This window comes from Acinonyx jubatus, chromosome B3 (genome assembly GCF_027475565.1).
Source record: "Acinonyx jubatus isolate Ajub_Pintada_27869175 chromosome B3, VMU_Ajub_asm_v1.0, whole genome shotgun sequence".
In the NCBI taxonomy this organism is placed as follows: Eukaryota; Metazoa; Chordata; class Mammalia; order Carnivora; family Felidae; genus Acinonyx; species Acinonyx jubatus.
The window spans coordinates 96,175,528-96,201,317 of record NC_069386.1 but is presented as its reverse complement, the minus strand read 5'-3'; the positions used below and the strand labels follow the sequence as shown (position 1 = coordinate 96,201,317).

Here is a 25,790-nt window from a genome sequence, read left to right as displayed (position 1 = left end):
AGGGGTCGATTCCTAATTCTTTAACAAGTGCCCTTCTGTTCTAGGTGCTTGACAAAGACCCATCGTTGAGTGGGGCTCTAGTACAGTCAGTCTGTTCGTGCCAGTATTTCATAAGCGACATTTTCAAACTATGTGAAGATCCATTTTAAGATTTATTCCTCCTCTATGATGGAGAAGTATGAAAAAATTGGGAAAATTGGCGAAGGATCCTATGGAGTTGTTTTCAAATGCAGAAACAGGGACACGGGCCAGATTGTAGCCATCAAGAGATTTCTGGAATCAGAAGATGACCCTGTCATAAAGAAAATCGCCCTTCGAGAAATCCGCATGCTCAAGGTAATGGATTATTTAAAGTGAATTATCAGGGACTAAAAAACTTAAGTGAGTCGTGTTATGTTTAGTAAATGTGTTAAGATGTACAGGTCACCAAATGCATAATGAACCAGAAAGCAGAGACATCAGTGCAGAGAAAGATGCTATTCCTTTTCAGAGATGCTGTGGGGTATTTTATTTTTCTTCCCCATCGTTTCTTGATGTCAGCTCTAGATCTGATTCTTCAAGAGCCCTCAACTTTGATAGTACGGGAACAACTCCAATTTTCTGGCATTCATGAGCTTTAAACTTTCAGGCCATCTTCTGTTGATATTCTCAGTCCATTAAGATAATTAATCATTCACCTGTTTTCAAACTGTTGGAAGCTGACAGGTTTTCTTTGCACCTCACGTTTTATCTGCTGCTGAACACCCTAATGTCCTTTCTCTAGAAAAAGGGTTCTTCTTAAAAAAGTGAAATGATCACTTTTAAAATGTTTATTAGTTAACTATAGGAGACCATAAAATCAGAGCAGTGGAAACAGTTGTTACTTACAAGCTGAAAGTATTTTTTTTTCCGTAATAGAAAGAGGCCACTTTTCTGAATTTCTGTGAAGATGAAACCCAAATCCCAACACAGGACGTGCCATGTAATGAACACAGTGGGGTTAACTTGGTTTCAAACAGGGCCTCTGTGTTCGAGCATGTATAACCAAATAAATGATCAGGAAAGAGCAACCTAGTGGGAGATGAGTGGAACATTCAGGGGATTTTCTCTTATCGCTGCCTCTCTGTTTTCTCCAGGCCTCTCTAATAGTCTTCTCTTCCTCATGGCTGGAGTGTATGGGGTTATCTGAATGTGAAGTAGCAGGCTTTGGGTAAATTTAAATGGGTGGAAAATAGGAAAACTCTCTCTTTAGGTTTAGGATGGTCTTTACCAGCAGGATGCTATCTATTGTGAGAGGACACTTCCAGGGTTTCCCCACCCCCACCCTGCTATGCCCTCCCCTAGGAAGGGGTGAGACCAGCAGGGCCCATCTCAGGGCCTGAACTACTCTGCCCTTCCCCACTGTCTACACACAGGGACAGGTTCTCACCCTTTCTTTTGGGCTGATGGGGGTTTTTCACGTTCTCAGGTTTCCCCTAGGGCAGAAGGCGATAATCGTATTTAAAGGATTCATTTACTCTAAAGAAAAGACAATCTGGTTCTAGTGGAGAGGTACTCTTCTTCTGATGCTGAAGGTCACCTGTGAATGCCTCGGAACACTCTCAGTACCCTTTAGCAATACTGGGTTTGCAGGTGTAGCTCCCTGAGTTAATTGAGTTCCTCCAGGATGGAAAGCTCTGTTTTTCTGTGTGGACTTCTAAGCAAGTGTGCAGCGGGCTGGGCCCCCAATAAATAAATGTTACTGTTGGACTGAAAAATAATGTTAACAAAATAAGCTCTTAGGTAGGGTGGTTGTTCACAATATATTAGGAAGTCAGAATGCGTTTTCCCGAATAACTGAGTATTGATACGCCTTAAAGGAAAGAGTTGTGGGCACAGGAGCCCATTTTCAAAGCACAGAGCTCCCCATTCTTCAAAATCAAGTGCACAAATGTAGACTCCCCTAATCTATATGAGAGAAGACTAGATTATTGATAGAGTCTGCTCTCTAACGCCCTTTTTAGCTTTCTGTGATATTCCTAACACATAATAGGTCCTTAAATATTTGCTGAAAAAGTGAATTGAGAGTTTAAATGAAGTCACATTTTCTCCATATATTTATTCAGTAAGTATGTATAGAGCCTCATTGTGCCTAAAACAGTGTTTATAAGAAGTTGTACATCCTGTGTTTCAGATGCTTAATTCACAGAAGGGAAGGAAGATAAATTTCCCCTTGGCTCTCACTCCTGATAAACTGGGTTCCTATTGGGGCAGGGTTTGTGTCATTTACCTTGTATCCCCATGTTTGCCTGACAAGAACCCTCTAAATAAAGTGATTAGAGGTATGTTTAAGCTACATTTTGAGGTATTTAAGGATGCATGGAATGAGAAATAAGGCATTAGGGCAGACAGTCTGTCCCAGGAAAAGGTGTATGTGTGAAAAGCAGTATATTGAGGGAACACAGGTTATAACCCTAAAGTCTTAGCCAGGATTGCCTGCTGGATGACAACAGGCCAGGGAGAGAAGGAAAGCAAAGGAAGCCAGGGTTCAGTAGAAGGGGGTGTAAGGAATTTCCTGGAAGATAGGTCTGGCCTAGGTTAAGTGATGCTTAGCCCAAAGCGGCACCTTGGTCCCAGGTGGCCTTTGGGGTTTGGCGCCTGACTCCAGAGGACATGTTGTAGTCCCAGAGAACAGGAAACTGGTGACATCTAGGCAAACAGTTTAGGACCCCCATCTGAGCTGGAATTCAAGGGAGAGCTCCAGTGGGCCGTGGGAAGAAGAATACTAAACTGTGAGCAAAGCACAGCTCTGTGGGCCCAGGGGAAAGTTGCAGCTCAGTGAGTTTGAGTTCCTGGTGTTTTCCTTGCACACCTCTTGCAGAGCTGGGGCTTTTAATGACCCTTACTAAGGTCAGGAACTAGGAACCAGGGAGGTTGAGGCTGAAGGTTACCTCAGAAGCCTTAGCCAGAGTAGGTGAGGACTGGCAGGGGCTGACCCCCTGACTGCTCCTATTATAAGGAAATCAAGACAAATAGATTAAGACCACATGTAGAAGACTTTGAATGCCTGGCTAAGGAGTTTGGCTTTCTTCTGAAAAGAAAGAAGCTAACCAAGATGCCTTTAATTAGAAAGTTGTCATTTGTAGACTTTTGGATTTTTTTCTCTCCCCCCCATTTATTAAGATATAATTGACATGTAACGTTGTGTAAATTTAAGGCATACAATGGGATATTTGTTACACGTATGTATTATGAAATGATTACCACAATAAGGTAGTTAACCCCTCCATCACCTCGCATAATTACCATTGTTTTGGTAGTTAGAACATTTAAGATTTACTCTCTTAGCAGCTTTCATTTATATAATGTGTATTGTTAACTGTAGTTACCACATGTATATTTAATCACTTGGAACTTACTCATCTTATAACTGGAAGTTTGTACCCATCTCCCCACCCTCCAGCTCCTGCAAACCACCATTCTACCTTCTATTTTTATGAATTCAGCTTTTTTAGATTCCATGCATAAATGAAAACATTCAGTATTTGTCTTTCTCTGTCTGACTTATTTCACTTAGCATAATTGCCTCAAAGTCTATCCATGTTGTTGTAAGTGGCAGGATTTTCTTCTTTTTATGGCTGAACTATATTCCATCACACACACATACACACACACACATACACATGCACACATTTCACGTGTGGATTTTTGGATTTCATGTACCTGTAAAATTAAAAAAAAATTTTTTTTTTCCACAGATTGGGATAGTGTTGTCCTCATTTTAAAAAACCAACTACCAACTACTTTCACCATCATTTCATAAAAGACAGGACATTTTAGTATTTAAAAAAAAACATAGGGGCCCTTGGGTGGCTCAGTCAGTTAAGTGTCCAACTCCTGATTTCAGCTCAGGTCACGATCTCACAGTTGTGAGATTGAGCCCCACAATGGGCTCTGTGCTGAGTGTGGAGCCTGCTTGGGATTCTTTCTCTCCTCCCTCTGCCCCTCTCCCCCGCTCACTCACTCTCTCTAAAATAAAAATTAAAAACAAAAAAAACCTAGGAAAAACACGATTTTCGAAAAAAGCACAGTCTTCTTGAGAGAGTAGTTGGCAACTACAAATAACATCTATACAGATACCTTCCTGCCGTATGTGAATAATGGATTGTGTAATTATGTGTGTGTGTGTGTGTGTGTGTGTGTGTGTGTGTGTGTACCATTGCCCTTATTTTCTCACTTCACTATCCACTGATGAAAATGGTGACGTCATTTGTTTTGTGCGGCTCAATGTCAGGAAAGTTAGCGCTATGTCTGAGAAGGAGAAGCTTCCCCAGATCAGGTGATGCCCTGCTTAGAGGATCCATAGCTGATAACAATGAAATACTAGCACACGACAGAAGAACTGCAGGGTCCTTGGATTTTGTAATAAAATTTGGCCTCCCTCCATCCTCAGAGAATTCCTTGTGTGTGTGTTTTTAAAACTTTACAGTTTAGACTAACTCCCGATAGTTGCTGTTGGACTGTTCTGAAAATTATGGTTGTTTTCTTGGAAGCAGATGAGATCATGGGAGTGTGTTGTCCAGCGTTTAGCTGCATAATTTCAAGGCAGCACACCTGCAATGCTTTCCGTTCTTGGTGTGGAAGCTTATATAAGGGCGTAACCATCCATTGGTAAATGCTCTTGAGGATAATAATTATCAAAAAACTGGTTTGCTAGTATTTTTAGAAAACATTTTTTCCTGAAAACTTGAAACACTTTTTTTTTTAATTTTTTTTTTCAACGTTTATTTATTTTTGGGACAGAGAGAGACAGAGCATGAATGGGGGAGGGGCAGAGGGAGAGGGAGACACAGAATCGGAAACAGGCTTCAGGCTCTGAGCCATCAGCCCAGAGCCTGACGCGGGGCTCGAACTCACGGACCGCGAGATCGTGACCTGGCTGAAGTCGGACGCCTAACCGACTGCGCCACCCAGGCGCCCCGAAACACTTTTTAAATAACATACTTTTGCGCCATTTGAAAAAAAAAGTGACACATTTTCATGAGATAAATGTAGTGTTTGTACTAGCAAACTGCTTTCAAAAAATTTTTTAAGTGTTTATTTTTTTATTTTTTATTTTTTAACATTTATTTATTTTTGAGACAGAGAGAGACAGAGCATGAACGGGGGAGGGTCAGAGAGAGAGGGAGACACAGAATCCGAAAAAGGCTCCAGGCTCTGAGTGGTCAGCACAGAGCCCGATGCGGGGCTCGAACTCACTCACAGACTGCAAGATCATGACCTCAGCTGAAGTCGGACGCTTAACCGACTGAGCCACCCAGGCGCCCCTAAGTGTTTATTTTTGAGAGGAAGAGACAGAGTACAAGCAGAGGAGGGGCAGAGAGAGAGACACACACACACAGAGACACAGATTCCAAAGCAGGCTCTAGGCTCTGAGCTGTCAGCACAGAGCCTGCCTGACATGGGGCCCAGACTCATGAACCATGAGATCATGACCTGAGCCAAAGTCGGATGCTTAACCAACTGAGCCACCCAGGCGCCCCTAACAAACTGCTTTTTAAACTAAATATAATTCACTGTTCACCAAGAGGTCCTATTGCAGTCAATCCTTTAATGTTTAATTCTGAATCTTATTTTTTCCCAGTTACATAGTTAGGCTTTTAAAAATATAAACACTTGGAACAGTTATAATCAGCCCGCTCATACTCTAAAGACATACTCTAAATTAAGTACTATTTAGTGACAGTAATAAAATTCTACTGCAGTACCTGAGCTCAAAGCAGCTCTCCTACCCTTTCTTAAACTGACTTTCCAATGTGGAAAAAAAAAAAGGGAATGCAACATTTTCATTGTTTTTGATGAGACACTTGTGCATAAGAGACTTGCCACATGTTAATCTGGGAGCTTTTTACAGAACTTCTGTATGTAGCAGGCATTGTTCTTAGCCCTTGCCCTCCAAGTAAGGAGAGACTGACAGTAAAGAAATAATTATATGTCAAGTGGTAAAATACAAAGCGTGGTAAAGGGGTAAAAGGTGATGAAGGGGCTGGCTTGCTTTTTTTATAGAGAGGGGTTAGGAAGAGCCTTTCTGACGAATGACATTTGAAGAGATAACAGAAGGAAATAGGAAGGAGTGAGTGATGCAGGCTTTCCAGGCAGAGGGAATAGTAAGTACAAAGGCCACAGGCAGGATCAAGTGATGTGTATTAGGTGTGGTGTGTTCTGGTGTGTTCTAGGAGGAGTAAAGAGATCAGTAGGTCTGAGGCACAGTAAACAAAGGGCAAAGGTCATAGAAGATGAAGTTAGAGTGGTAAGGGGTCAGAAGTTAGAGGGGTAAGGGCTTGTGGGTCTTGGTAGGAACTGTGGATTTTACTTTGAATGAGATGGGAGCCATGAAAGGATTTTGAGCAGAGAGGTGCCTTGGCATGACATACATTCCAGAAGAATTCCTCCAGCTACTGATTGCTCCAGCTCTTTAAGCAAGACAATCAGAAGACTGTTAGAGCAATCCAGGTGTGAGGTGATGGGGTTTGGGTCACAGTGGTAGTGGTGGAGGTGGTTAGATTCAAGATTAATTCTGAGAGAAGGGTACATAGGAATCTGGTCGTTGGATGAGGAATCAAGAACGAATCCAATGGGGCACCTGGGTGGCTCAGCCGGTTGGGCGTCCAACTTTGGCTCAGGTCATGATCTCGAGGTTCATGGGTTCAAATCCCGCCTCAGGCACTGTACTGACAGCTCAGAGAATGGAGCCTGCTTCAGATTCTGTGTCTCCTTCCCTCTCTCTGCCCCTCCCCACTCACGCTCTTTCTCTCAAAAACAAATAAACATTAAAAATTTTTTAAAAGAACGAATCCAAAGTTCCTGACTTGAGTAACTACAAGAATGAAAAGATCGGGTCATTCATTGTGATAGGGAGACCCAGGTGCAAATCTAGGGGAAAGGAAATCAAGAATTCTATTTTGGATATGGTAAATTCGAGATGCAAATCTAAGGAGACTATTAGGTAGGCATTTAAATATACAAGTCTGGCATTTGGGGGAAATCCAGGTTGGAGATATAAAATTGGGAGACATCAGCATAACAAAAGCATTTAAGGGCCTGAGCCTGGGTTGCCATGGGGAATGGCGAGACAAACACCAAAGACTGAACCCTGGAGCTCCAGCATTTGGAGGTCAGGAAGATGAGGAGGAACCAGCAAAGGAGGAATAAAAGGGGGTGATCATTAACGTAGGAAAATCTCAAGAGCAATGTTCTTAAATGTCACAGACTATGAGTCTGGAGTTCTCTCTTGTCCAGTAAGAGAGCAGACAGAATTGAGGCTAATGTCTGGGACAGAATTGAGGCTATTGTCTGGGACAGATAAGAGCCCCAAACAAGGGTTTTGCTTCCATATTTATTGAGCTGTCAAGATCTTACATATGTGGTGAATGTGAAGAAAACTATCAGACAGTTGTGTGTGTAAGAAGCAAAGGGTCTGGGGAGCAAGTGCAGTGTGTGATCAAAATATATTGGTGCCAGATGGAAAGTAGTTTCCTGCAGGTGATATAACTTGTGTGACTTGTGTTACTCTTGATCCTATTATAATATCTCACTAACTAACCTTGGGCACTTCAGCCCTGTGGCGGCAGCTATCCGCCCTAAGCTTGTTTAACCCATTTATGTAAATATAAGGAATTCTTGCACCTATTTCCCCACACTTAAATGCTTAGTGAAGAAAAGTTTCAAGAATGAGGGGATGGTCAGAATGAAATCTTGCCCTTTGCAGTGACGTGGATGGAGCTAGAGGAGATCATGCTAAGTGAAATAAGTCAGAGAAAGACAAATACCATAAATACCATATGATATCACTCAGACATGGAATTTAAGAAACAAACAAACAAGAATGATCATGGGGGAAAAAAGAAAGAGGCAAGCCAAGAAACAGAGTCTTAACTATAGAGAACAAATTGATGGTTACCAAAGGGGAGGTAGGTGGGGGGATGAGTGAAATAGGTGATGGGGATTAAGGAGTGCACTTGGGATGAGCACTGGGTGTGGAGGGGTTGAATCACTGCAGTTTACACCTGAAACTAATATTATACTGTGTTAACTGACTGGAATTCAAATAAAAGCTCTTATAAAGAAGAACAAGGGAACGGTCTAAAGTGTCAAAGGTCACGATTAGTATAGACTTAGAATTAGTCAGTGGCTTTGAAGATATGAGGGTCATTTGAGATCTTGACAGGAGCTGTTAGGTGGAGTAGCAGGAATGAAGGCTTCATCAGAGAGGATTCGACCGAGGATGGGGAGAGCAAAGTGGAGACAGTGATATAGGCAACTCTTGGCGCGTTTGATTATTTAAAAAAAACTGAGAAATAGGATCAAGAGAGTTTTAGTAGTTGTTTGTAATATGGGAGAATAAGTATATTTGTATGCTAATGGTATCAGTCCAGCAGACAAAGAAACGTGATGTTTTTTTGGAGGGAGAGAATTCCTGGAGCCATGACCTTGAGTTACTAACCTGCACTAAGGCCAAAAATAGCTGTAATAGTGTAATAAAAGACCGATTCATGGACCAGCTAGATTAGGCTACTTGGAATGTTGCTAGGTTCTTAACATATCCTTAATCTTTACAGGACCTACAGTTATCTCCAAGCTATGTGTGTAGAACTTCTTCCACCTAGGTATGTGACATGTCCTGATTTGCATGTGACCCATGAACCCTATAGGAAAAATTCAACCCCCTCCCATGACTAGGGTTTCAAGCATATAAAGATATTTTAGATGGGAAGTGGGGCAGTCATGACAGAAGCTAGATTACGCAGAGACACAAGGATCCTGCAAGAAAATCACCTTACATCAAGAAGTCTGGCACGATAGGCTAGAGTCATCACAGGCCTTGTGTTGGGAAGTAAGTACTGGCTCTGCATAAAACAGGTAGCTTCACTGAACCCAACCCAACTCCTGGGGACTATCTATTTGTCCAGGAAAGAAAGGACCTTGTGGTTCAAAACAATGTGAGCCAGCCAACCCAGAAGAATTATATTACTGAAGCCCCCCAGCCTTTATGATGTTAAACCTTCTTTCTGTGGCATGAAAATGGTAGAACAATTGGAAGAGGAAGCAGAGATTTCCAACAGGAGTGGTAGGAAGAGTAGATGTTCCCAGAGGAGTTGAGGTAAAGGACAGGACAGAACCACTATGCAGTGCCTGGGCAGACCTTTAGCAGTGTGGAACATGGTATGGGGGCCTGAGAGTAGATCAGACCGACATCAGTCAAGGGCTGAAAGCAGCAGCTAGGACATTGTCTGTGGTAACCTGCCTCCAGAAGACAAAACAAGATAGAAGCAAGCAGAAGGAATGACGTATCGCCCTTTGGTGACCCAGTAGACTTAGCCAAAGTGCCAAGTATCATTACCTAGGAGGCACAAATCATATTTATAATGACCTTAGGAGGTGGGTATTGTTATCTCATTTTACATATGGATTCAGGCTGGTTAATGATATGCCATGGCCTCCTGGTTAGTAAGCTGGAATGCAGACACAGTTCTGTCTGTCCCCAAGTCCATGCCTTGCTGCTCCCACACATCAGAACCATCACGTTACACCAAACACCACACTCTGAAGTCTCTCAGTGACCGTCCTCAGGATTTGTCCTATCTGGCAGGGCGTTAGCTGTGGGACTTATGGCTTCCATGGAGCCTGGGTGCAGATTCTTTCTGGAATGGCAGTTCTTTCCAACTCTCATTCCATGACCCTGTAGATTATTTTAAAGGGCAAAATTTATGGTTTGCGACCAACAAAGACAAGAATAAGCACGGGGGAAAATGTCCATTTACAGCTTTACTATAAACATTACAGTACCTGCTTTCTTAATGAGAACAACATCACCCCCAAGAGGATGAAAATTGGTCTCAGGGAATGGGTAGGGGTAGTGTAACTTTTACTGTATAAAGCACAGATTCCATACAGCACATATACAGTAGATGTGTGGAGTTAAAATTTCATTGGGAAATGATAAGGGGAAAAAAGACTCATTTGGGGATAAATATGGGGGAAAAGCTCCTTTGGGGTTGGTGAGAATATTGAGTGTGTTCTATGTGCCAGAAACATGCTCTCATTTGATTTTAATTAATCATGAATAGTAAGAACCTACGGAATGTTCAGAACATTCCCTTTGTTTTTTTTCCTGTTGTCTCCTCGTTTTCAGTAACCTTCCAATGAGGCTGTCAGGCTGTGTGACTGCATGGGGACAGGAGCCACAGTTGAGACTTGCAGTTTCTGAAATAGCTCAGAGCTGTGGGGTGACCTTGGGCAAGCTCTGGTGCGGCTTGGAACCTGGCCCACCAATTCACCTTGATTTATGTCTGTGTTTGGCACTGTTATGCTGACTTTTTGCTGAGGGGAGCAAGAGTGCTCTTGGGCCAAACATTGAACAGTGGTCAAACAGCCTTAAGGATGCAAGGGCAGAAAAATAGAGTGTCAAACAAACAAACAAAACAGTTGCATAGGGAAAGACGCATACGTGGAAAGGCAGAGAGGTGGGACTTAATACCAAAGATAGGCACTGTAGGTGAAGGACTTCACACGGTCTGTCCTGAGAGGTTCACTGCAGTAAACTGGGCAAATTACCATCCCAGGGATGAGAAGGCACTGGGGCAAATACATCTGACATGGTTCCCTGTTATGCAAAGAACTTATGAAGTGCTTAATTCCATGTGCTCTTGTGCCAGGGCCCCCATTCCACCGAATGCTAACAGAGTACCGTGTAAATGCTCCCTAGTGTTAGGATCTAATTAGAGACTTCATAATTTTAAATTTTCTTTATGTTTATTTATTTTTGAGAGAGAGAGAGAGAGAGAGAGCACATGCATGAGCCAGGAAGGGACAAAGAGATGGGGGGACAGAGGGTCTGAGGCAGGCTCTATGCTGACAGTACAGAGCCCAACAATGGAGCTCAAACCCAGGAACTGTGAGCTCATGACCTGAGCCAAAGTCGGACACTCAGCCGACTGAGCCACCCAGGTGCCCTAGATATTTCATAATTTTTAAAGGCTTCTGTTCCCCTAGTATTAGTTGAAGGAATATTTTCCCAGTATTAGTTGAATAATATTCCACAACTCAATAGAAGTCTCAATGGGAAGTTCTGTGACATTTAGTGCTGCCATTGCTAGTGTAGATGTCATTTCTAGGTTCCTTCTCTTCAGATTGTTTAATTGGCTTGTTGAAATGGATTTGTAACACATTTCTAGAAATTGCTTTAGCCATGTTCAAAATTCTCTGTTATGGTTTATGTGAGATTGCAAACTCAAATGTTTGTGGGGATCACACTGGAGACAAAGGATTGAAGCAGGCTGAATGTACGACAAGATAGAAAGTGGACTTGGGCAGACCAGAGACTTCATGGCTTGTAGGGTGTGTAGGTGGGTGGCTACCCCTCCACCCACAGAATGCAAGCCCAGGGTGCTAGGTTTTCAGAGTCTTTTTCTAAAAACCCCCAAATAATTTTATGTAAAATCTCTGGGTTTTTTTCCCCCCACAATTCTTTGTTTTGAAAAAAAATTACAAAATACATATATAGAAGTGGAAAGAATAGTATAATGAATTCCTGCATTCCCTTAACTGGATTCATTAATCAGTTGTGAAAATTCTGCTTCATTTCCTTTCTGTCTCTGTCACACACACACACACACACACACACCCCACTTTTTTGGCTGAATCATTTCCTTAAGTATGCAGCATGAATCTGCTAGAATTCTTCTGTGTAACCACGATATGATTTCCACAATATGATTTATCATTGACTCAATACCATTATCTGGCATACAGGCTGTGCTCAAATTTCTCATATTGTTCCAATAATAGTTATGTAGCTATAACTATATAACTGTAACTATAACTATCCCTATATATTTAAATCCAGGATCTAATCAATGACCACACATTGCATTTAGTTATCATGTCTCTTTAGTCTCTCTTAATATTGGCATTTTTGAAGAGTGCAGACCAGTTTGTTAGAATGTGCTTCAACATAGATTGTCTGGCTATTTCCACTATAGAAGTGAGGATGGGTCTGTCACACTAGTTCTCAGCAGGAGAACACTAGTTCTCTACACAGTATCAGTGTTTCCCATAACTGGTGCTCTCAGCTTTGATCTCTTGGTCCTGATGGGTCTTCCATATTTCCTAACTGTAAAGAAACATCTTCTCCTTTACAGTTAATGTGTAATCTGTGGGGAGATACGCTGAGACTCTTTGACCACCTTGTGCACCAACAACTTTCACCCAGTAATCTTTGCTTGAATAGATTATAATAAGAGTTATTGTAACAGGTGATTCTCTCTTTTTTAATATTTCTTTATTTTGAGAGAGAGAGAGAGAGAGAGAGAGAATGAGCAGGGCACAGGCAGAGAGAGAGCAAGAGAGAATCCCAAGCAAGCTCTGTGCTGACAGAGCAGAGCCTGATGTGGGGCTCAATTTCATGAACTGTGAGATTATGACCTGAGCCTAAATCAAGAGTTGGACGCCTAACAAACTGAGCCATCCAGGTGCCCCATAAAATGACGATTTTTAACAGTTCTTTCTACATTCATTATTTAACAGTTTTTCTGCTCACAACAACAACAACAACAAAACAACCTTTCCTTCACATACTACCCCTCCCACCACCTCATACACTCTTCAGTATCACTGTGAATTTGTGGATTTTTTTTTTCTTCAGTTTGCTCCAAACCATCACTGTCATTCTTCTTTTTGATTCTCAAATTGTCACATGTTTGGCCCTGTGGGACTCTTTAGATCCCACTCCTCTGTCCTGAGAGATGCCAGCATTCTTTGAATACTTTTTTAAAGTTTATTTATTTATTTTTTGAGAGAGGTGCCAGCACAAGTAGGGGGAGGGGCAGAGAGAGAAGAACCCCAAGAAGGCCCCATGCTGTCAGCGCAGAGCCCGACGTGGGGCTCGAACTCACAATACCATGAGATCATGACCTGAGCCAAAACCAAGAGTTGGATGCTTAACCGACTGAGCCTCCCAGCCTCCCCTCCTTGAATATTTTTTTATTGTGTGTCATAACAAAATGTACCAGGCTCATCCTGCCCCAGGTGTGGAACCAGCCATTTTTCCAAGGAGCCGTGATTCATTTCAGTATGAAATCTGACTTTAAAAATGTTGACAAGCAATTTTTTAAAATGTCGAACACCATTCAGGCCAAACAGAACACATCTGCAGGTAACGTTTGACCCACAGATTCAGTTTTGGGCCTTTGGAATGTACAGCTTTCATTATATGCAGATGTTCTCAGTAGAGACTGGCAGATCTGGCCCTTCGATGTTCATTGCTAATACATAGATAGGTATTGGGGGTTCATGGAAACTGGTTGTCAATAGTGCGGAGGACAAAGCAGGGCATTCCCTTGCCCACAGTGATAGAAACCAAACAAATTCCCCTTATCATCATCTTTCCCTATTTGTTCAACAAGTGGAGACCTGTTTAATTTGAGTTTTACAAGATAACATACTACCTGCAAATAGTAACAGGCTGTTTTGTTTGTTTATTATAAGATGTTTTGGCTTAGCTCACAATTTGTTTATACAGAAAGATTGTATTTCTGCTGTGTAGTGAACTCCTAAGTAATAAAGCTGCCGTACAAATACTTCAAGAACAAAAGTAGCAGAAATCAACAGGCTGGCTCATTACCGTCATAGAGACACTTAGTTTATATGGAGATTAAGCACATGCCACTGTGTATCAGTCCCCTAAACGCTCCTACACACATCCTGCCTACACCTTACACTGTAGAAAATTAAAAAATATCACAGAGCAATAGGAGAAAATAAGCGATTTTAGAGTGCACATTGCTAAAAAAAAATGTAATTAAGCTATTACTTTCTTAGCTACTCAAATTGCTTTTATTTTCAGCAAATAAAAAATTTATAAGTAGACAGTCTGTGTTACATACAGTCATTATAGAACAGTGAAACCATACTAGGAGGTAGTACTTTTTATACAGAATGGAAAATTTTTTTAATGGGCTAGGCTTGTCTTTCATTTCCGTTTAAATTTTTTTACTGTTTTACTTCAGCTTTTTATTTGGCAGGATTGATGTCTTAGCCACAAATTTGCTTTCACAGGCATATGTTCTTGCTAATTATTAGCCTTCTTGATTACTTAGTAACTTTAAAAGCACTGTAGTAAAAACGCTATTGGATAGAATTGCCTGGTTGAAAACTTTGAACTCGATTCCTCTTTTTGTTTAGAAAGGTGACTTTCTAAACCGGTGGAAGCTATCAACCTGTGTATAAACCAAACAAATAATTTGTTTTTAACTATCAGTACATTGCTGCTTTAATTTTTGGCTATGCCATTGTTAACTTTCATTTTGACCCCATTTGTACTATTGCTTCTTTTCTGGAACTTTTCATATACTTTATTAGTCAACAAACCAAATCGAAAATCCACTGTGCACATCCTTAGACTGTGCTGGGAAGAATCCAGAAGAGATTTCATGACCAGCCTGGCATACCCTGTTCTGTCCACGTTGTCTACAGGAAACTTAAAATGAATACACATCAAGCCCCTCCCCACCTCGCCACTTGTGATTCCAGCTTTTTCAATACTTTCCTGCTTCATATGTCACACCCTTTCCTTCTCTACTCGTCCCCAAAACAAAACATTAGCTAGCGTATCTACCGTGGCATTTGGAAGAAATACGAGATAAAGACAGCTTTCCTTTAGCAAAAGCGTTAAAGAATGATTCCTCAGCCACACCGTGAGGGGTAAAGAATATTTTCCTCTTGGCTGGAGATGGTGGTAGTAATTAAATAGCCTTTTATTTTATTTTATTAAAAAAAAAATTTTTTTATTTATTTTTGAGACAGAGAGAGACAGAGCATGAATGGGGGAGGGCAGAGAGAGAGGGAGACACAGAATCGGAAGCAGGCTCCAGGCTCTGAGCCATCAGCCCAGAGCCCGACGCGGGGCTCGAACTCATGGACTGTGAGATCGTGACCTGAACTGAAGTCGGCCGCTTAACCGACTGAGCCACCCAGGCGCCCCTAAATAGCCTTTTAAAGAATGAAAATAGCTTTTTTTCCCCCAAAGGTGATGTATTAACTCTCTGAAACTAACTTCAAAATATTTATTTTGGTTTTATAATACAGTGAAGACACATAAATCTTTTTATTTTTTAAAATTTAATTTAATTTTACTTTTTAAAGTTTATTTTACTTATTTTGAGAGAAAGAGAAAGAGAAGGAACATGGGTAGCACAGAGAGAGGGAGAGAGACAATCCTAGGCAGGCTGTGCACAGTCAGCACAGAGCTTGATGTGGGGCTCGAACTCACAAACCATGAGATCATGACCTGAACCAAAATCAAGAGCCAGATGCTTAACCAACTGAGACACCCAGGCACCCCTAAATCTTTTTAAAACCATTTGTATGATGAAGTAATATATGCTCATGTAAGAAAAAACTGAAGGTATAGAAGAATGTAAAGTGAAAAGGAAATTGACTTTACCCTCTCTCTCTGGCATTACCCCAGAGGATTTCTGTGCTTGCACAAAGACATATTTCTTTTTAAAAAATACATACAAATACTATCATATAGTATATACATTCTGTAATTTCTGTTTTACACTTAACACTGTATCTTGGACATCTTTCCAAGTCAACACATACAGATATGCTTTATTCTTTTTAACAACTGCATATTGTTTTATCATTTGAATGCAATATAAAGTCCTATAGTTTATTTAACTAATCACCTCTTAATAGACATTCAGTCAATAATGTAAACATAGAGCTCTGCAAATTTGAGAGAATATTGGGAATAGGAAGCATGATTTCCACAAGTAGATTATTAGGAGTGATGATAGAGAGTCCAGTCCTATTTCTGCTCCTGGTTCCCAGACCCACTGGGAATTAGCCAGAGTGGATTAGCCACTGAAGACACAGCACCATGTGGGTCAGTGCAGATACCCCTGAAGGGCTGAGGTACGAATTCCATCTTCCATTAGGCTGGTTAGTTGTAGTTGATGAGGTATATAGTAGAACTAGTGGATCCCATGGCCATGTGCTAACTGTCATGTCTCCTTTGCTATAAAAATGGGCCTCTTGGTCTGATGTTATGTGAATTTCCATGCCAGTAAGGCAGGCATTCTCTAAGCCCTTGGATTGTGGTGTAGGAAGCAAAGGCAAAACTCGTCTTTAAAGTTAGTATTGGGGAGGGGGGGGCGCCTGGTTGGCTCAGTCAGTTGAATGTCCAACTTCAGCTCAGGACATGATCTTACATTTGTGGGTTCAAACCTTGCATCAGGCTCTGTGCTCACAGCTCAGAGCCTGGAGCCTGCTTTGGATTCTGTGTCTCCCTCTCTCTCTGATCCTACCTCACTTGCACTCTGTCTCTCTTTGTCTCTCAAAAAAATAAAATAAAACATTAAAAACATTTTTTTTTAAGTTAGTATCAGGGCACCTGGGTGACTAAGTCAGTTAAGCGTCGGACCTCAGCTCAGGTCATGATCTCAAGGTTTGTGAGTTTGAGCCCCACTGTCAGCAAGGAGTCTGGAGCCTGCTTCAGATTCTGTCTCCCCTTCTGTCTCTGGCCCTCCCCCACTCACGCTCTGTCTCTCTCTGTCTCTCAAAAATAAAATAAACAAAAATAAATAAAACATTAAAGCTAGTATCAATTCCAGTGAGGACAAATCACTATCCCCTCCACATAGCAGCTGCTGTCCTTAAAGGACAGCGCACCTCTGCGCCTCAGTATCAGTCGCTGCTGTCAGGTTGGGTAACTCAGTAGCAGCAGTAGCCAGATCAGCCTTGCAGAGAGGGGGCAGTGCTTTGGGGCCATGCATAACCACCATTTCTGCAGCCATGACCACTGTGTTCATGGGTCAGTTACACAGGCACTGGGGTGGCCAAGAAAGGAGCAGGCTCACCCCCACCAGAAAGACATCTGCCAGGTTTCTCAGTGAGTTTTCTGTAGTAGATGCTCTCGGGTGGGCATTAGTGTGAAGCCCAAAGATCCTCACGCTCTGTGCTCACTCCCACAAGTGCAATTTATGCCTCTTCTCCAAATGACCTTTCAGCCTTGTCCCTTCCAGACTCTTAGTCAACTAGAAAGCTATTTGCCTCTACCCACGGGTCCATATATATCTCAGGTCCTTTCTACCTTCATACAAAGTGAGCCATCGAGTGCACCACTTGAAGCTATGTTCGGTGGAAGGATACCCTTTCACCATTGTCCTTCAAGGCCCCTCCTGGTGGCAGTTCATTTTCAGGTAGGGCCAGCATAATGAGCTGAGCCATCTGTGAGTTGGACTTGAGGTTTTTCTCCTCCATTGCCTGGAAACTCCCATTAAACCATATGTGTACGTTGAAGGAGAGGTGACAGTACAATAAAATAGATGGCATGGGAGAATTGACCACCTCTTTTTGTCTTGCCCGTTCCCTCCAGACCTGCTTGAGCCTGATCACACATGTATCGTTGTCACAGCATAGAGTACTGCTGCTGCCTCCGTGCAATCTTATGACATGGGTCTCTGTTACCCACTTCACAGCGGGCAGCTCTGGCAGCTCTTGGGCACATAATCACTCGATGTCTCGTGGTCAGGTGCTCAGTCTCCGTTAGGGCTCGTGACACACCAGAGGCTAGACAGCACTAGCGTGACTGGATATACTGACTCACGTCTATGGCCACAGTGCCCTGAACACACCCGATCTTGTCTGAATGTACTGACTCATATGACCTGAGTGGTACGGTAGCTTTGATGTGCTGTAAAGTTCTATCTTGGGTCCTACTCAGTATTGGCAGCCTTCCTGATTACCTGGTAAATGAGAGCAGTATTCCCAAGAGCTAGTCCGTGGTGCACATGTTTAAGATATGCTGCCTCCCGAATCTAAGGAGACCCCCCAAGTGCAATGCCTTGTTTTAGTGGTGGGCAATACAAGGTGCAACAATTTGTCCTTTAGAGTGGATGTCTCAGCATGCCCCAGGCCTTTGGACCCCTAGAACGTTAACCCATGACATACCCGTGAACGTTTCTGCCACCCTCTGGCATTAATTGGGCATTCAGAATACTTGTCATTTCCTGCTCACCAGAAGGTCCATTTAACTTGAAGTCATGAATACGGTAGACCAGCATGATATTCTGTGGAATGTCAAGATGATCAAAGTCCCTTTAGACTCTATTGTAACACAGAGCAGAAGAGTTAACCTAGGCCTTGGGCAAAATAGTGAATGTGGACTGCTGTCTGTTCCACAATAAATGAACTGCTTTTGATCCTCCTTACTGATAGGGATTGGGAAGAATACACTTATCAGATCAATGATGAATGCATGATCTGATGAATTGCATGTCAGGTGCCAGAGACTGTGTAGATCTCTTCCAGGAGAGATACCACGTCTGGCCCAGCACCTGCATTTGGAGGTATGACTTGGTTGAGTTTATAGTAGTCTACCAGGTGAATTGAGTGGGATTATGATGCGGACTGCCACCCCTGCATCCTTTACGTCTTTGATGGTGCTAATCCATCATTTCCTTTTGGGATGTGGTTTGTTCCGATTTCCTCTTTTGGCCAGGATTGTGTTGGGGAGTGTGTGCAATTTCAAGGCCTTCTCTTTGGCCCTTTCTGCCGTATTGCCTCTTACTCCCAACTGGTTGTGAAACCAGTGTGAACGTTTGTGAACTACTAGTGTATCCATCCTTATTATGCACTTGGAAGTGGAGGAAATAACCTCAAGGGCAGAACTGTGGACCCAATAGGCCCCACTGTGAGCCATTACTCGAAGCTGGGGCCATGATAGCATTTTGGATCCCCAGATGTCAGTGCCAGCTCAGACTTTGCAGCTAGCCACAGCCCTTGAAAGGTCTGAGTATTTCCCTTTCCCCTGTTACTCTGGTAAACAGCCACAGATCCCTTTGGGAAAGGATTGAGAAGTACTTGTGGTGGCATTGCAGGATCCCTAGGCACGGGACTCAATCAATAGCACTTTGGTACACACCGACTTAGATCTAGAAACTGGGTGAGAAACTGTAGTTTTCCATTCTGACAGGCAACCTTCTGTTTGTCATTTCTCAATTGTTTCTGGTAACACAAGTCAAGTAACACACCTGCCAGCCGCTCTTCTATTTCACGTATAAGAACACCATGGTGAGTTTTTATCTGGGCATCAGCACAGATTTCTGGGAAACACGGCATCGGGCCTCGCTTCCCATAATGGTACCAGAGGGCCTAGTTCCATGGGAGCATCTCCAGCCGTGAGAGGTCGGCTGCCACTGAGCTTCTCAAAGATACCAGTGACCTCCTTCCCTGTGCCTTCTATACTGCGTTAGTGGAGGAAGGAAAGACTGTCTCCAGGTGTCCTTGTCAGGAAATAAGTCCCAAGTCACAGGACAGTGCTCCCATATCAGTGAATTTCCCTCTCCAGCCTTATATGTCACCACTGCCATGGTCGAAGGCCCCAAGATTTCTGCCGTACTTACCAGCCAGGTCTTGTAACACTTTCAGTTATTTCCTCCTGGATCAAGAGCCACCTTGCCCTGCTTGAGCTCTGCTCCAACTGCATCCTAGTTACACAGGTCTGTGGCCCTGGGAAGAGTGGGAATAGAGTCTAAGGAGGACATGCATCATCCTCCCAAGAAGACACCTGCCTCAGTGATATTTCTGGTATTCCCACAGTCTCTGTATGAGAGGAAGTGTTTCACCTTTGGCAAAAGAGCAGAAGCTGTTTCTCCCAGCCCAGAGGGTTCAGGGCAATTTGAGAATTTAAGATTCTCAGGCTCATTACCCTAAGTGTCTCTATTCCAGATCTCAGGGCCCCTCTCTTTTCTCACCAGAGCCTTGCCTTTGGCATAAGAGGCCCGTTGGAGCTGTACATCGTCTCCTTCGTATCTCTGCTGTTCTTAAGTCCTAAGCCTGATTTTAGCACCATCTGTCCTGTGTCCGCAGGAGATAAATGTCTCTTTAAATACTACATAGAGGCCTTCTGATTCTCACAGTTTGCTGGTGGCTAACCCAAACCTGTCATTTTCTCTTTTTTTTCCTTCAACGACCTGAAGGTGTTAACAAAAGCCAGCTCTCTCAATAACCCTGTAATTACCGTTAGCCCATACCACTCACCAGCCGCTGCTATTGTATCAGCCAACTGCACTGCCTTCAAAACCACTCCTGACAACAGCCTTACTAATTATGTTGAGGCAGTTCCCCAGGGCTTCCTCTCACCTCACTTACCACCAGCAGTGGGGTCCCTGTTGCCATCTGCCTGGTGGATGGATCCAGTTCCAGAATCCCATTCTGAAGATCCGCTAGCTACAGCCACTTCTAGTACCAACCATCTCAGCCTGTGCACCTCCTATAAAGTCAAGTCTGAGATCAGGGATTGCACATTCGTAGTTTATTTGGGGGAAGTAATACCAGGGAGCAGGAGTAAGGGACAGGGGAGAGGGAAATGGGGAAGGAGGGAAAAGCAATGAAAGAGACAACAGGGACTCAACCTGCCAGGTCTCTGTAAGGAGCCGGAGGACGGAAGAGATAAGCATATACCTACCACTTCCTGTCCCCCTTGGTCAAGGGTTCCCCCATGGAATGTTAACTGCTGCAAGTTTGAGTCACCCACCAGCATCCTGTACCTCAGCACCCCAGAAGCCCTGGGGCAGAAGGCAAAAGATACAGAATGTAGCTGAGATGAGGGCCTGTTGGATACATCCACATGAAGCTGGTTGCTGCAGCAACAGTTAAATTAAAAGGTGGGCTGACACTGACCTTGTGTTCGAAATACTCCAGGCAGGAGTGAGACCCTTTGGAATGGTAGATCCTTCTGCCTGGAACATTTTTCTGGCCATCTCCATGGCTTGTACCTTCTTCAGATCTTTTTTAATTTGTCACCTTTGCCCTGAAGTCTTCCCTGATCACCCTGTTTTAAATTGTACCCCCCACCATGCTACTACTGTGCCCCATACCTTCTTTCTTTCTTTCCGTAAAATTTATCACCATCCAGGGTACTCAACTATAAGCTCCCTGAGAGCAGAGATTTTTCTTAGCCGTGTTAAGTATGGTAATCTCAGAGCTTACAGTAATGTCCAGCACAAAGTAGGGCTCAGCATAGGTTTTTGAGTAATAATATATAAAAATGAATATATGAAAATAGAACTTTTTCATATTTTTGGATTACTTCCTATTTTCATACATATTTTTAAAATTTTTATTACTGAAGTATAGTTGAAATACCATGTTATATTAGTTTCAGGTGCACAATGTAGTGATTCAACAATTCCATACATGACTCAGTGCTCACCATGATAAGTATAGTCACCATCTGTCACCATATCATGTTTTTACAGTCTTATTGACTGTCTTCCTTCTGCTGTAATTTTCATCCTGTGACTTATGTATTTTATAACTGGAAGTTTGTACCTCCTAATCCCCTTCACCTATTTCTCGCATCTCCCCCACCCTATTTGTATACATACATATATATATGTAAAAATATACACTAATATATAATATACAATATTATACATAAATATGTATATTTAAATTATGAGTGGGGGAGGGGCAGAGGAAGAGGAAAAGAGAATCCCAAGCTCCACATGGACAGAGCAAAGCCCAATGTGGGACTTGAATGCACAAACTGTGAGATCATGACCTGAGCCACCTAGCTGTCCCAATTTTTTTTTTCAGTTTATTTATTTTTGAGAGAGAGAGCGCAGGAAAGGGGCAGAGAGAGACGGAGAAAGAGAATCCAAAGCAGGCTGTGCACTGGAATCGTAGAGCCCGACACAGGGTTTGAACCCACAAACCTGAGCAGAAACCAAGAGTCAGACATTCAACCGACTGAACCACCCAGGTGCACGTAGGTGCCCCTATTTTTATATATTTTTAATAAAATTATTCAGTAGTTTCTATTTTCATATGTTTTTATAAAATCACTCAGTGACTTGCCTTCTTTATTCAACAGTACATCATTGTCATTGGGCCAATAGATAGACCCATGTTAATTTTGTTCTTTTTAACCATTACAAAGTATTCAGTATTTCATGCTTTGAATGTACCACAATTTATTTTACCATCCTCTTTAATAAAAGATGGCATTGTTTTAATTTTTTGCTTTTACAAATAATGCTGCAATAAATACCCCTGTACATATATTTTTATACAATGGGCTTTTATTTATGTAAGGTATATTTCTGGAAGTGGTGTGCTGGGTAAGATAGGTGATGTGCGTGTATTTCCATAAACTTTATTTTTTAGAACAGTTTTAGATTTCCAGAAAAATTGAGATGATTATGCAGAGAGTATCTACATAAATTACTTGGAATTCCTATACATAGACTTACTTATTCTCCCCTAATCATTCATTCATTCACTCATTCAATCAGTCATTTATTTATGTTAGTAGAGACTCATGGATATTTGCGTCGCTATGACATATCCCCATCAGTGCAGTGTTAGTGTTTGTTTTGTCCTAGCACTTTCCTTGATGGCACTATAAGATGCTCCAGCCTCATCTTGTATTTCTCCTGCCTTACCTAGAATCATCCATTTTCTCTGAGGAACTCTGGTTCCTTCTGCTGGAGAATGAATGGTATTAGAAACCAAGACCTGGGCTCCATGTGTACTTCTTGCTGCTAGGGTGTGGTTGCTTCTAGGCTCTCTCAGCTGACAGAGCAAGGAAATATGTGTGTGTATACTAACCTGTGCGTATAGATACCTATAGTTATTCCTGTATGTAACCACCTGTATCTATACTAACCTAAACATGAGTTCCTGCTGATGTCTCCAACATCAGCATGTCTCCATGTCATGCTGATGTCATCCATGGGGATGGAGCAGATCATGGATTACACTAGCCTCTTCTCCTTGCTTATCATTAACCCTGTGCTAACAGGGGAAACTGGTTTTCATTATCCAGCATTCATTTACTTGTTTAATTCAGTGTATAATGTTATTAGAATTGTCAATTCCGGGGTGCCTGGGTGGCTCAGTGGGTTAAGCGCCTGACTCTTGATTTCAGCTCAGGTCATGATCTCACAGTTCATGACATGGAGCTCTGTGGTTGGCCTTTTGGCTTTGCCCTGCCAGTGTGGAGCCTGCTTGGGATTCTCTCTCTCTCTCACTCCCTCTGCCTCTCCCCTACTGGCTCACACATATGCACTCTCTCTCTCAATATAAATAAACATATATATAAAAAAAAAAACAGAATTGTCAATTCCTATTCCCCTGAGAAACAACTTTATCACTAAGAGTACCTTATTGATACTTTTATGTGTAGTTCCTTTTGCCTTTAGTCTTACAGACTCTAACCACTTCCAAAGTTACTCCCCTCGCCCCCACCCCCACTGCCACTGAAGTTGTTTCATACATTAGTAATACGGGTAGATTTTTTTGTTATTAGATTCTGCATTCTAACATAGGATTCCCCAACCTCCTAAATGATTTTTTAAAATTTGCATACATTAAGGTTCACTCTTGGTGCCATAACATTCTGTGGGTTTGGACAAATGCATAATGTCACATATCTTCCAATACAGTATCATGCAGAATAATTTTACTGACCTAAAAATCCTGTTTCACCTTGTATTTCCCCCCGTGTCCCCTGAACTCCTGGCAATCACTGATCTTTTTACTGTCTCCATAGTTTTGCTTTTGCTGGAATGTCATATAATTGGAATCATACAATATGTAGTCTTTCCAGACTGGCTTCTTTCACTTAATATGCATTTAAATTTTATACATGTCTTGTCATGACTTGATAGCTCATTTCTTTTTATCTCTGATGAATATCCCACTCCACTGTGGATAGAGCACAATCTTTTATCCTTTTGCCTATGGGAAGACCATTTGCTTCCAATTTATGGTGATTATAAATAAAGCCATTATAAACCTTTGTGTGTTTTTTAAAAAATTTTTATTTTAGAGAAAAAGAGAGAGTGCACACACATGCATGAACTGAGGTGAGGAGGGGCAGAGGGAGAGAAAGGGAGAATCCTAAGCAGGCTTCCACTCTGCATGGAGCCCCACATGGAGCTCAATCCCACCACCCTGGGATCATGACCTGAGCTGAAATGAAGAGTTGGATGCTCAACCGACTGAGGCACCCGGGTCCCCCTGTGTGCAGCTTTTTATGCGACATAAATTTTCAAATGATTTGGGTAAATACCTAGGGGTGTGACTGCTGGATCATATAGTACAACTATGTTTAGCTTTGGGAGAAACTACCAAACTGGCTTCCAAAGTGGCTGCCCCATCTTGCATTCCCACCAGCAGTGAATGAGAGTTCTGTTGCTCAGTATTGTCATCAGTATTTGGTGTCCTCAGCTGTTTTTGGATTTTAACCATTCTAATAGGTGTATAATGGTAGCTCATTATTTTTTTTATTTATTTTTAAATTTTTAAAAATATTTAAAAAAACTTTTTTACATTCATTTATTTTTGAGAGAGACAGATCATGAGTGGGGGAGGGGCAGTGAGAGAGAGAGAGACAGAGAGAGAGAGACAGAGAGAGAGAGAGAGACACACACAGAATCCGAAGCAGTCTCCAGGTTCTGAGCAGTCAGTACAGAGCCTGACGTGGGGCTCAAACCCACAAACCATGAGGTCATGACCTGAGCCAAAGTCAGACACTCAATGGATTGAGCCACCCAGGGGCCCCAATGTTTATTTATTTTTGAGAGAGAGAGAGAGAGACAGAGTGTGAGTGGGGGGAGGGGCAGAGAGAGAGGGAGACACAGAATCTGAAGCAGCCTCCAGGCTCCGAGCTGTCAGCACAGAGCCCGACACAGGGCTCAAACTCATGGACCTTGAGATCATGACATGAGCTGAAGTTGGATGCTTAACCCACTGAGCCACCCAGGCACTCCGGTGTCTCATTATTTTTGTAATTTGCAATTCCCCAGTGAAAAAATATGTTGATCATCTTTTCATATGCTTATTTCCCATCTGTATCTCTTCTTTGGCGAGGTATCTGCTCAGATCTTTTGCCCATGTGTTTTGGGTATATTGTTTTAATAAATACTGCTAGTAACTTTTCCAAAAAGTCTAACCATCCAAGTATGAGAAGATCTGTTTCCCTATATCCTTGGAAGCACTGGATGTTAGGAGTTTGTGAAATGTTTACCTGTTAGGAACCTGAGTCGCCTTACCTTGATGCTCTGATTGCCTTTCTCTGACTACTAGTGAGATTGAATATCTTTCCATGTCTCTTGGATCATTTGTATTTCCTCTTCTGTGTATTACCTACTTGTATCTTTTGCCCATTTCCCCACATAGGTGTCTTTTTCTTCATAATACATAAAGTATCTTTGTAATAGAAGGGCTATCACCCTTTATTTGTCATGACACACATTTCCCTGCCAATTATGTGTCTTTTGACATCGTCTCGAGTGTTTTTGTTTTTTGTTTTTGTTTTTGTTTATTGTGGTAAGTTACACAGAACATAAATTTTACCATTTTAACCATTTTTAAGTGTCTAGTCCAGTGATGTTAGGGCATTCACAGCATGCAGCCATCACCACTGTCATCTCCAGAACTTTTGCCATCTTCCTAACATTATTTTATTCTCCTGTAGCCAAACTTACCTATCTTTCATTTTTTCTTCTACATTGTTTTTTCAGGATGCTTTCTTCCATTCTAAAGTCATAGGAAGTTTCTCCTAAAATTTTTTCTAGTATTTCTAGTATCTCATACCAAAATTTTTAACATATCGAAAGTTATTCTTATATATAGGGTGGTAAAGTATGATTTTAATTTTCCTAATGAGTAGCCAGTTTTCCCAGAATCAATTTTAAATAAAGCACATTTTTTTCAACTGTAGTGAAGTACTCCCTTGGTCATATGTTAATTTCCCT

The 25,790-nt window shown here is 42.1% G+C and overlaps 1 protein-coding gene across 2 annotated transcripts in view; it reads left to right on the top strand.

The window, feature by feature from the left end:
* The window catches only part of CDKL1 (cyclin dependent kinase like 1), a 59,191-nt gene that overhangs the window by 716 nt on the left and 32,685 nt on the right, over nt 1-25,790 (top strand). For both annotated transcript variants that reach the window (XM_027065678.2, XM_015080095.3), the window contains exon 2: nt 45-336. In XM_027065678.2, the coding sequence (XP_026921479.1) occupies nt 166-336 (171 nt within the window). In that variant the 5' untranslated portion in view covers nt 45-165. The remainder of the gene's footprint in view (nt 1-44; nt 337-25,790) is intronic.